Below are 13,322 nucleotides of genomic sequence, written 5' to 3'. Positions count from 1 at the left end.
TTTCAAATGGTTTTTGTATAATCTGACTGCATGCTTCTTTTTTGCTCTGCAGAAGGCAGAGAGAAATGTTTGTATCCTGATATTTAAGTGCTGTAGACTCATACTGTCTAGATTCTACAGCTGGTTCTGCTGTCTAATTCAGTGTTTCTCAGTATTGGCTAGGTATGAGAATCATATGGTGGTAGTTTTGTTTTGCTTTTTTTTTTTTAACTGAAAATCCTTAGGCAAGCCCTCTGATTCATGGGATCAGAATCTCAGGGTGGGAGGAAGAGATCAACACAGGTAATTTTGATGAGCATCTAGGAGTGAGATATGTTCTAAACATGTTCTAAAGACTGCGTGAAAAGATGGCTTAATGTCACCACAAATATTTTTAGTAAGAAATGCAGTTGTTTCCTATTTAATAGCTTTCAAGAGCACTGACATTTATTTTGTTACTCTGCTGTACATTTTACAGTCCATTTGTGCCGGTGAGTTCAGGGGATACTCTAATTACTCAAAACCATATGGCCATGGCAAGCAGCTGATAAATGGGTTACAGTTTCTTTCCAGGCTACAAAATCATCTTTGCCTTGCTTGGGAGAAATCTGGGGCCTTGAGCCAACCCTCACTTGTTTTATTTTTAACAGAAGTCGCAGCTTTATATGTAGATACTTCACGACTTGCTTGTCGAAATGAGGTACCATCTCTTCAGGCTGGAGCCTTGATAAGGCTCATCAGTTTCCATCCAAGGTTGTCAGTCTTACCATCTGCTAGTCTGATGGTCTGAGTCTGTATCTCCGCCCTTAGTAACACGCGGTACCTGCAGGCCAGGCCCCCATCAGAGAATAATAAGCCGGAGTAGTCTGATAGCCAGGTCTGGTCAAAAGCTGCATCACAGAGAATTGTTTGAAGAAGATGCAGCCTGACTGTTTTATTCTAGAGGTACCCCCATATCAAGCTGAGCCATCAGAAAGCTGTTTCTAAAATATCTTACCTGGCTACCCCTACTTTATTTTCTGATTTATAAAAGAGAGTTTGAATTTCTAATCACATGCCCTGGGAGTTTCTCCAATAGTTACATTATCCAGCAGGAGCATTGGTATAGATAACTGAGAATCTGTTTTCTTTAATTTGATAATTATAAGTTTAACTTGATACCAATATGCTAAAACTTATTAAAATGGGGCAGATTGGAAAAGTTTGATTCTCCTCCTCCATATAGTACTGTTTTTTGTTAGGTGGGCTTATGATACAAAGTGGAAGTATATCACCTTCCAAGTATTTCACAACACCTAGCATGTCTCTGCATCTTTTATATTCCTGGCTCAATTTCTGGCTTGTTTCTCCCAACAAAATTAACCATTGTTCTTTCATCAGAAAAAATCATACTCAAGTTACAAATGGGTCATTTCTTCATTCTAACTAAAAACTTGTACATTTTTAAAAATATGAAGTGAAACTTTTCTGCAGTTTGTGAATGGAAACCCTCTACGAATGGGGGAAATTTGTTATAATGTTGTTTTATTCCACTTATTTTATCAACCAGGAATGTATTAGTATCAGATGACAAAAACCTGAAGGATAGTTTAAATAGACAGGGATTTGTTTTAACAAATCTCTTGCTAATGCCATCAGAGAACAAGATTCTTCCTATTTATTTTCTCCTCACTCTGGCATCCTTACAGTACAAGAATTTGTCCTCAGGCTTTTCATCTCAAGGATGCTTATTACATTCTAAAATGGCTTTGTGCTTCTAGATGTTGTTTCCCGAGAAGATGGAAAGGCAAGGAATGAAAGTCTTTTCTTTGAAGATGTGTCTCTCCACCCCCCTTCTCTTGCCCCCCAGGCCAGGAATTATTTATATTTTATTGACCATAAGTATGACATATGTTCACTCCTAGCTGCAAGGGAGATAGGAAAATAGTACTTTTGCTTTTAGCTTGTACAACAGGAGAGACAAAGAGAAGACCTGTGAATTGTTTCTTTCACAGTCTCTGCTAGAAGTGTCCTTCCTGAAAGTGGACCAATATTTTTTGCAGTCGTCTTTAGTATGGCTACTTTTTCCTAGTCATAATTTAATTTAGGAATTCAGAACACATTTAATCTGAACCTGTTCACATAGATAATTCATTTTTCAAGGTACAGATTAATTATATTTTTAAGGTGTGAGATGGTTGATAAATCAAATTCCAGAACCCTTATGGCTAGATAATATATTGCAAACTTTAATGCTTAGAAGGCAGACATTGTAGCCTTTTGAACAGTTTCTAATTTTGGTAGATCAAGCTGAACATAGTGGCTGTAGGTGCTGAACCAATGGCAGCTTTCATACGAAAATAGCATTAGAGGAGCTTTTAAAGAATCTAATTGAAGGAAGAAGAAAGTAATAAAATATTGGAAATGAGATAAAATTGTAATATAAGTAGTGCTTTTGGTTGAGACCAAATGAGGAAAATAATGTGACAGAGCAGAGGTAACGACATACAGCAGAACAAAGAGTGAGCAGTCAGACGGCTTGGGTTTCAGTCCCTTTCTACCATGTACAGCCAGCCGCACTTTCTGCCTCACTTTACCTTTTTGAGCCTCGGTTTTCCCTTCTTTTCATCTAAATAGTAATTATACCAGCCTCACAGTGTCATCTGGCTCCCCCAACTGGAAAACGGCTGGGCACATGGTAAGGGTTAGTTCACTGTTAGTTCCCTTTTTTAAATGGCTAAAGGTGAAAAAGTGCCTAACTGTTAACAGGCATATGTAGTTCAAGATCTATGTCCTAGTCAACTTACGTTTCATGTGAAGAGACCCTTGCTTTATTAATAGCCTGTCAAGCTTCAAATGCTATCGTGTTACCATGTATTGAAAGTGACTACCTTTTATAAAACCACTCTCAATCCATTTTTAATGAAATAATTCCATCTTTATATGTTGTAGTAAAATTTGATGAGATTTATTAAATTTTAGAGAATATAAATGCACTTTCAAAAATCCATATTTTTGTTTATAATTTTTTTGTTTTTCTCCAAACTAGGATTTTAAGAGTGGACTTGGTATTACCATAATTCCTATGAATGTAGCAAATGTAAAGCAAGTGGACCGAACTGTGAAACAGTCTTTTGAAATAATCACTCCCTATAGGAGTTTTAGGTAAGTTATATTTAAACGTTTTTTGTTTGTACTACTACAGGAAATCTTGAGTGATCCCCTTGTACGTTGCCAGTGGTCATTTTACTTCTTATAGGATACTTAATAAAATTATGTTCTTACTTTTTCATATTGTATAATTTATTAGCCAGTATATAAAAATGTGCCAATAGGCACATGAAAAGATGCTCAATATCACTGATTATTAGAGATACACAAATCAAAACTACAGTGAGGTATCACCTCACACAGTCAGAATGGTCATCATTAAAAAGTCTACAAATAATAAATGCTGGAGAGGGTGTGGAGAAAACGGAACCCTCCTGCACTGTTGTGGGAATATAAATTGGGGCAGCCACTATGGAAAAGAGCATGGAGGTTCCTTAAAAAACTAAAAATAGAGTTACCACATGATCCTACAATCTCATTCCTGGGCATATATCTGGAGAAAACTCTAATTTGAAAAGATACATGCACCCCAGTGTTCACTGCAGCACTATTTACAATAGCCAAGACATGGAAGCAACCTAAATGTCCATGGGGAGATGAATGGGTAAAGAAGATGTGGTATATATATATAATGGAATTCAGCCATAAAAATAATGAAATCTTGCCATTTGCAGCAACACAGATGGACCTAGAGATTATCATACTAAGTGAAGACAAAGACAAATATCATATGATATTGCTTATATGTGGAATCTTAAAAAAAATGATACAAATTAACTTATTTACAAAACAGAAACAGACTCACAGACATAGAAAACAGACTTATGGTTACCAAGGGGGATGGTGGGAAGGTAAATTAGGAATTTGGGATTAACATATACACACTACTATATATAGAATGGATAAACAACAAGTACCTACTGTATAGCACAGGAAACTATATTCAAGTACCTACTGTATAGCACAGGAAACTATAGTTAATATTTTGTAATAACTTATAATGGAAAAGAATATGAAAAAATATATGTATATATATATAAAACTGAATCACTCTGCTGTACACCTGAAACAAAGAAAAAATTTATGTTTTTACTTTTTCATATCGTGTAATTTATTATCCAGTGTATAATAACACCTTGAAAAAGTGATTTGAATAATCATACAACCTGAAAGATACTAATTTCATGAGATTTGTGTAGTTTCTTTTCATAATACCTCTTTTTCTTAGAAGGCTTGGTGATTTTTGATCCAGAAACATGTGAAAAATTACTTTATTTTGAAGGTATATAAAATAAAAAGAGAGATTACATTGTCTTTAAGCTGTATTGTTATTTTGCCCTCTTTTAGCCTAACCAAATACAGTCTGTCCTTTAAGAGCAATCCCTAATTACAACTGCTCCGTGATTTCCTAAAAGTAACCTCAGCTCAAAATGTTGCTGAATTTAATGGATCTCATAGCACGTATGATCAAATACCTTAGCATTCTGATACATGTCTTGTATTATGGCGCTCTGGTAATTGCTTTATTATGACAATGAAACAGAAAACTTAATGTGTGTTCTTAATATGTGTTAATAATCTGTAATGACTCTCTGGGTGCACCACTCTCCCAGCACCTCAATGTGTTCATCACCCTGAAAGCTCTTCGAACCCTGTTGTTTGGGGGATTTTTTTTTTTTTTTTCCCTTGGCATGTGGGATCTTCCTGGACCGGGGCACGGACCCGTGTCCCCTGCATCGGCAGGCGGACTCTCAACCACAGCACCACCAGGGAAGCCCCATGTTTGGGGGATTTTATGGAGGTTTCATTTCATAGGTAAGATTGATGAAATCCTGGGCCATTGGTGATTAACTCCACCAGCCTCTCTCTCCTTCCCAGAGGTCACGGGGTAGGGCTGGTTGAAAGTTCCAAGTCTGTAGTCACATCTTGGTCTTCTGCTGACCAGCTCCCATCCTGAAGCTGTCTAGCCTTCAGCCACAAGCTATCTCATTAGCGTATAAAGGACTTTTATCATTCAGGGTATTCCAAGGGTTTGGGGAACTATATACCAGGAACCAGGGACTAAGACCAAATGTCTATTTTCCATTGTACCATATGGGCTCTGACCAATCTCTATAGAGAAGCAGAAACCACTAAGGAACTTACCAATATTATAGTGATGATGGGACCATGAAGTGATTCAAAAAATATAATCCATGTAAGCCACTCAATTTCTTTATAGATTACATAGAAAATGTTAATCCTCTGTTGTTTTCATTGTCTCTCAAAGCATTTTCATCTTCAGAACAGAAAATTTCAGTATTAAGCATCATTTTGTGGGTCATTGACTGAGTTTGGAGCACTTGTATGTAGCACATTTTCTGGCACATTATAAGTACGCAGTAAATATTTCTTGAAAGAGTGAACTGATGTTTTAATGTTTTATTCCTTCACTCAGGCACCCAATAAACACTAAGAATTACATGGCTAAAAATGAGTTAGAATTCTGTTAGAATAGTAATCACTTAAAACTTTTTTGATTTCTCAGTTTCTTAAAGCCATCTGGACATTCTTCTATTTTAAAAACAAGAATCTATTTTTAAGACAAAAAATCGAAATTTCTCGTGGGTGTTTTTGATAACTTAGTTTCAGACTATGGCATATTTTCTTGGCAAAATAAGCCAATGGTCCTGAAACTCTGCCTGTCTCTTATTGATTATTATGTAACCACTGCTTAGGAAGCATGACTTCTCTTTTAAGCTTTTGACCTAACAAGGTGATTTTTATATTCTGGTCAGAAAAGTGTGTATGTTAATTTTGGTTCAAGATAGGTAAACAAAGTCATAAGCAATGTGGAAAGTTAAAGGAAAAAAATAGATTTCTCAATGAGATGATTTTTAACAGAAAAGACTCCAACCGCCTGGAAGGCATATTTTTCAGCAGGTGTTTAATTTATGAGTGAAATGAATATGCAAACTGAACATACTGCTTAATTGGCTTTTACAAGGGAGATCGATAATGCAGAAACGTTCATTGTTTCAGCTTTACAGCCGAGTCTGAAAAAGAGAAACAAGAGTGGATTGAAGCTGTGCAGCAATCGATAGCAGAAACTCTCTCTGATTATGAAGTAGCTGAGAAGATTTGGTTCAATGAGTCCAACAGGAGCTGTGCAGATTGTAAAGCCCCAAATCCTGACTGGGCATCCATCAATCTCTGTGTTGTCATCTGTAAGAAGTGTGCAGGTAATTAGTGATAAGTTATGCTCATCACTGTTTGGTGACAGATTGGCACTGAATGCTCTTTAGTGTCGTATATACTGTGTCCCACCTAATGGCTATGAAAAATAAAGACAGAGAAAATTTATTACATTTAAATCAAATTTAGAAATATCATTCTAAACTTCTCTTATGCATGACTTAAATATAAAAATTGATTTTTAAGCATGTAATCATTCTTTTGTGCCTGCTGGCCCATGTATGGATTTTAAAAAGACAGTGCTGAAATTTTTAGGTTTTGGATGAATGTGTTTCAGAATGCACCCTGAACACGCTTGCACTTCGTATGATTTGTCCCTTTTTCCTCAGTCATATTTTGTAAGATCTATTTTTCACATCAATCTGCTCTGTGCTCTAATCTTGGTTCACCAGATCTGAATTTTTATATAGAAGCGTTTTCCAGGTGTATTGAAGTTTATGAAAGTAACCAGTACTGTGACTAATTTTCTTCTTGTGATCTTATACCTTACAAACTATTTGACAGCTCCTTGTATTTGGGAGGTAAGACAGCTGTCCAAGTGAGTAGAGGGAATGGACCCTAGCTTAGGTATGCGACCGTGGAGGTCTTGGAAAAAGTTAGCTACAACCTAAACTTTCCTTCAGCTTTTCAGCTCTACCAGGTACTGTGCTGTTCCTGGGAATTGAAATGCTCTGTAAGACAAGACATGACATTTCCTGCACAAATATATAAATAGTAATTGCAATAGAGTGTGATAAGGGCAGGAATAGTGTTGAGCACAGGTTTCACTGAGAGAATGCAGAGGAAGAGCACCTCAGAGCAAAGATAGGACAGCTGCTTCAAGCCCTTCAGACTTTTCTAGAGCTCTGTGCTACCACATTTCTCATCACACTGAGCTGATCACCTACATCAATAAAAAGCATCAGTTAATCCTCCTTGACTTCGTATTTTTTCCTAACCTCTTCTCCTCTCCAGTCTCACTGGAAGAGATAGCGTTTGTGTTGTTTAAGGCTGCTCTGTCTACATATGTTCCCTTCCTTTCCTCTCTTCTCAGGATCCTCACCCTGTCACTTATTCACTCTCTGTGTAAGTACAGTTGGTCCTCCATATTCATGGTTCTACATCAAACAACTGTGGATCAAAAATATTTGAAAAACAAAAATTTACAGGAAGTTCAAAAAAGCAAAATTTGAATTTGCATGTACCAGCAACTATTACATAACATTTTATTGTATTAGGTATTAAAAGTAATCTAGGGGGGCTTTCCTGGTGGTGCAGTGGTTGAGAGTCCGCCTGCTGATGCAGGGGACACGGGTTCGTGCCCCGGTCCGGGAGGATCCCACATGCTGCGGAGCAGCTGGGCCCGTGAGCCATGGCCGCTGAGCCTGCGTGTCCGGAGCCTGTGCTCCACAACGGGAGAGGCCACAACAGTGAGAGGCCCGCATACCGCAAAAAAAAAAAAAAGAAAAAAGAAAAAAAAAGTAATCTAGACATGAATTAAAGTATACAAGGATGTGTGGGGGTTATATGCAGATACTATGGCCATTTTATACAAGGGACTTGAGCATCCTCGGATTTTGGTATCTGTGGGTGGTCCTAGTGCCAATCCGAGATACCGAGGGACAACTGTATTGAACTATGGTTTATTTGGTTCAGCATATAAACTTGCATAATTCTGTTAACACCAGCTTTCTGAAAACTTACTATTCTCTTACGTATCATTCTCTGTTCCTTTTTCCTTTCATAGACAAGACACTTTCAAGCGTAGTGGTCCGCACAGGTTTTCTTCATTTCTTTAACTTCCTAGTGTATCATCAGCATCCTGTAATCAGTCTTCGTTTCTCTTGCCTCCAGTAAAAATATTTTCACCACATTTACCAGTGTATTTTACCTCTCAGTTTCTGTGTGGTCAGTTCCTATCTTCTCTGCCTTCTCTACAGTATTTGACACTCTTGACCAATCTGTCGCTCAGTGACTTTCCATCCTCCCACAACTTCCGACACACCATTTTCTGTTAGTGTGCTCTTACTACTCTGGTCATCCTTTTCCAGGTTACTTTTCCTTTGCCTGCTCCTAAAATATGTGTGTTCCCTTGGATTATATCCTAAGCTTTCTTTCACTCTGATGTTCCTGAGTGAGGTTGTCATTTGAATTCAATACTCATTTTTAAGCAGGGGATTCTCACTCTGTTGGAAACTCTACTCTTATAGCTCCTGCTAGATTCTTAACTTGGATTTGCCCAAGATACCTCAAAATTAACATGATAAAATGGAGCTCTCATTGCTGCCCAGCTCATTACATTAAACTGTATATTCTCCTATATTCCAAATCTTGGTCAGAAGCAATACTATCTACCATACACTGAAGCCTAAACCTTGAGAGACCCTCTTGACCCTTCCTCTTTCCTTAAAGCCCACCAGGTCCCATCAGTTTTATCTTCTGAATATCTCTAAATCTGTTCTCCACATTATTTCTTTTCCTGCTGCCTCAAGTCAGATTCTTTCCTAGGCTACTCCAGCATCCCTTCTTCCTGCATGCTTTTGAGCTTGACTCCTTTTGGTGTTGCCTTTCTGTAGTCTTCATAAGTGCAAACCTATGCAGGTTCTTGCCATGGTAATTCTAGGGCTTTGTGCTCTGAGTAGTTTCCTTCTCAAAGAATGGAGGAAAGGAACCTATGTAATGTAGAGAAAGTAATGAGAGGAATGAGCTTTCTCATGCACATTAGGCAAAAGGTCCTTAAGATCAAGGATGATGTCTTATATACCTTTTTTCTATCTCAGCTTAGAAAGAGTCTGACATATGCCTGAATGCCCAGTAATGGCTGAATGATGATTTATACAGCAGAATTAAATTGATTATGGTAGAATGCTGGGCATTCTCTTCCAGGCATAATAGTAGAATAAAGAATCGACTTTAGATTTTTAAGTAGGCATTTATTACAGTTGTAGCTAGTTTTTTTTAAGAGTAAAGGGATGATATCTGTATTCACTCACATAGGTATAATTTACACAGACCCATTATAAAATGTTTTCAGTGACCTACAATTTCTAGTTAATTACCAAACAATGAAAAATATATATATATACATATATACACATACATACACGCACACATACATGCATAAGCACGCACACATATACACACATGTACATGTATACACACTTTTTAAAAGTGTAATTTTATACCAGTACAGGGTGGTGATGGTGATTTCTGTTATCTTCAGTGTGGTTGGTTATGATTCCTGTATGATTACCACCACTACTGTAGGGTAGAAAGTAGGTATTGGTTTGTTTTAAGTTCAAAAGATATATTAATCCACACATACCTATACACGTACATATACACTTTTCTTTTAAAGGTAAAAAGTTTACATACAAATTCAAATAGAAATCAATTGTTTTTTGACTTCAGGGCAACATAGATCTTTAGGACCAAAAGATTCCAAGGTTAGAAGTCTGAAAATGGATGCCAGCATTTGGAGCAATGAACTCATTGAGGTGAGTCCGACTTGACTGTGGTGGTGGTCAGCAGAGGTCCAGGAGGAGGTGTGCAGTGGGGTGGGGTGGTTACTTTAAGAGCTCTCTGATCAAGTTCTCACCACATTATAAAAATGACTTATAGCCTGTTTGATAGTAGTAACTTTCTACTTTAACTTTCCGAATGCTTCCTAAATGAGACAGTTATTTTAAAAATAAAAAATACAAGGAGCTTTAATAGTAAAAACTACTTGGGGCTTCCCTGGTGGCGCAGTGGTTGAGAGTCCGCCTGCCGATACAGGGGACACGGGTTCGTGCCCCGGTGCGGGAAGATCCCACATGCCGTGGAGCGGCTGGGCCCGTGAGCCATGGCCATTGAGCCTGCGCGTCTGGAGCCTGTGCTCCGCAACGGGAGAGGCCACAAAAGTGAGAGACCCGCGTACTGCAAAAAAAAAAAAAAAAAAAAAAAATAGTAATAACTACTCTTAAAGGCTTGACAGCTTTTTTTAAAGCCAGAATTGACTTTCTTTCTTTTTAACCCAGCATGGATAAAATATCAGAAAAGTGAATGAAAACATTTGGCAAAATCGACTATTCTTTATCTTGGCCATGCTCTGTCAGTAACTGAGATCATGTCTAACTTGCTGTCTCCTGTATCCATTCTCTGCTCAGGTGTCTGTACCACTCACTGTCAACCACATTAGCCCACCTACTCAGCCATTTTAAATGAATCTGTCTCAATGTGAGCTACCTTCAAAAAGTAATATATATACTACCAAACGTAAAATAGATAGCTAGTGGGAAGCAGCCGCATAGCACAGGGAGATCAGCTCAGTACTTTGTGACCACCTAGAGGGGTGGGATAGGGAGGGTGGGAGGGAGACGCAAGAGGGAGGAGATATGGGGATATATGTATATGTAGAGCTGATTCACTTTGTTATACAGCAGAAACTAACACACCATTGAAAAGCAATTATACTCCAATAAAGATGTTAAAAAAAAAAAGTAATAATGCTTTTGCTGCAATTTGTGTTGCTTGCAGTTTCTTTTCTAGCTATTCTGTTACCACTATTACGAGCAGTTAGACTATTTAAAATAGAAATAGTATCTGCTTTCACACTCCATCTTCTGGAAAAAGTTGGGTCTTGTATTTTGCATATTTTGTACCAAGCTATGCTTTAATGTCATGTGAGTCAGTTTTCTGCAGATTCAAATACATTTTGTGAATTGATATGTTTTATTTTTTTTTGATAATTCAGCTTTTTATTGTCATTGGAAACAAAAGAGCTAATGACTTTTGGGCTGGTAGTCTTCAAAAAGATGAAGAATTACACGTGGACTCTCCAGTAGAAAAGAGAAAAAACTTCATCACTCAGAAATACAAAGAAGGAAGATTCAGAAAAACCCTTTGGGCATCTCTTACCAAGGAAGAATTAAATAAGGTAACCAATGAAATGTAACAGAAAACATGGATATTAAGGTCTTTTTAAATATATGCCAAGGGTTTTGAAAAAAAGTTAAAAAAAATTTTTTGCTATTGCATAATATTATTGTTTAATTTTATTTCCTTTTGTGAGATTGTGCCATTGTTTTTTTTTTTTTTTCTTCATTTCACTTGAGGATTCGTTATCAATAGCGAATAAACTTCTGTCCCTAACTGAAGTTTCTATCTGACGTAGTTTCTATCTGACGTAGGCCATTAAAACATTTCTATCTACGTCTATCTGACGTAGTTTCTATCTGACGTAGGCCATTAAAACACACCATTTAAAACTTCGACAATTTTCCCCATTTTAGGGACAGGATACTGAACATAACTTCAGCCAGTACATTGTTGACTTGCTATCACCAAAATTAACTTCATTTACTCAATTAATTTATTTTTAAAAGCAGTAGTTTGTTTAGTGCCATTGATTTGAAGTGTCGTTTGCCTTTGGTTGAGTTATTCCAGGTCTTCTTGTGACCATTTTATGTTGCCCTTTTGGCAAAGGATTTGTTAAGCATCCTGCCCGCCTCTCCTTTATTGATTTTTGTGTTTGTTGCTTGTGCTTTTGGTGTCATATCCAAAAAATCATTGCCAATACTGATGTCAAAGAGCTTACCACTTATGTTTTCTTCTAGAAGTTTTATGGTATCAGGTCTTATGTTTAAGTCTTTAATACATTTCAAATTGATTTTTGTGAGTGGTGTAAGGTAGGGGTCCAATTTCATTTTTTTTTTTTTTTGCACGTAGTTACTTAGTTTCCCAGCATCATTTGTTGAAGAGACTATCCTTTCTCCATTGAGTGTTTGTGGTGAATAGATATTTATTGCACACTCACTCATTGCTGAATTCATTTTTAGGTTCCGGGGGTACAGTTGTAGTAAACAGTAGATGTGATTCTTTTATTCATGAGAGTGATCTGCACGCAGGGGAGATTGACCATAAACAGCTGCATGCCAATAAATATACCACAGCAAATGCAGCACACTGTAAAGGAAAAGAATAGGGTAATGAGAGAGAGAATGAGAGGAAATACGCGGGATTAGATTGTGAGAGCAGTCAGAGGCTATATCCCAGTGGAGGGATGTTAGCTGTTTCACTTTCCAGTATCCTCATTTCGCAGGTGCAGAAAAACTAAGACCCGGAGATGAGAAGGAATTGCCCCAAATGACCTAGCAAATTAGTACAGTCAGGTACAAGAATTTAGGCTTCTTGATTCTGATGTGAAGGAAATTGTAGAGGTTAGCTAGACCATGGTAGAAAAGATAAGTACTTTTTTAGTAGTAGACCCTCTAGGCTGGAGCTGTGAAATGTGTCCTGGGACTTCTTGGTTGTACGCTCTTCTCTGAGCTGCCCATTGGGATAATCAGCAAGTGATTGTCCTGAAGTTGCATTACAGAGAGCAAATTAACCAGTCATCTGTCCAGGTGCACCATGTCAGGAAGGAGGAATATGGTGAACCCAAGGCTAAGAAGTCAGACGGAATCAGGGTGCCAAATCAGAGTTCAGAAGCAAATGGAAAGCCAGTAAAGTGTGGAAGCAAGAAGAGGGGATGGGAAAAGTTGTGAAGGCAGCTTATTATTTCAAAGGAAAAAACATCATGTTCCAGGAGTTTTACTGTTTGTACAATGATGATGTATATCATGTCAATCATGTCTTATTGTGTCTTGCTTGCTGTTCCTCCTCCCTACCTATACTCCCTTCCAAAAGGAAAGATCCTGAATTTGTACACATCTTTCAAATTCCCAAAGCATAACGGTAATTTAAAGATTCCTCACATCCCGATTGCTCTGGAAAATACAGACATACAGACATATATGCATACAACGTTCATATGACATAACAAAACATTTAGTGGATACTTCCTTACTACGTTTGAAGTATTGTGAATTTTCTGAGCATCAGCCATTGTCATAGTATGTAAACATACAAAATATCTTCCATGGCAAATATGACGGATTTGAAGATTTGGAACATCACAACATTTGAATTCAACAAAACAATGAATTGAGATTTGGACATCTTCGGTTGAAATTTAAATTCATGTAGAGCAGGCCTTTTTTTGTCTGTTGGTTAATTCA

At 37.4% G+C, this 13,322-nt stretch overlaps 1 protein-coding gene across 7 annotated transcripts in view; it reads left to right on the top strand.

Moving 5' to 3' along the window:
* Window positions 1-13,322, top strand: part of ARAP2 (ArfGAP with RhoGAP domain, ankyrin repeat and PH domain 2) — a 200,379-nt gene that overhangs the window by 80,730 nt on the left and 106,327 nt on the right. For all 7 annotated transcript variants that reach the window (XM_033856909.2, XM_033856911.2, XM_033856912.2 and 4 more), the window contains 4 exons: window positions 3,008-3,123; window positions 6,091-6,290; window positions 9,694-9,779; window positions 11,018-11,200. In XM_033856909.2, the coding sequence (XP_033712800.1) occupies window positions 3,008-3,123; window positions 6,091-6,290; window positions 9,694-9,779; window positions 11,018-11,200 (585 nt within the window). The remainder of the gene's footprint in view (window positions 1-3,007; window positions 3,124-6,090; window positions 6,291-9,693; window positions 9,780-11,017; window positions 11,201-13,322) is intronic.

This window comes from Tursiops truncatus, chromosome 5, assembly GCF_011762595.2.
Source record: "Tursiops truncatus isolate mTurTru1 chromosome 5, mTurTru1.mat.Y, whole genome shotgun sequence".
NCBI classification, from domain to species: domain Eukaryota; kingdom Metazoa; phylum Chordata; class Mammalia; order Artiodactyla; family Delphinidae; genus Tursiops; species Tursiops truncatus.
The sequence above is the reverse complement of the archived record's forward strand: the minus strand, read 5'-3'. Positions and strand labels throughout refer to the sequence as shown.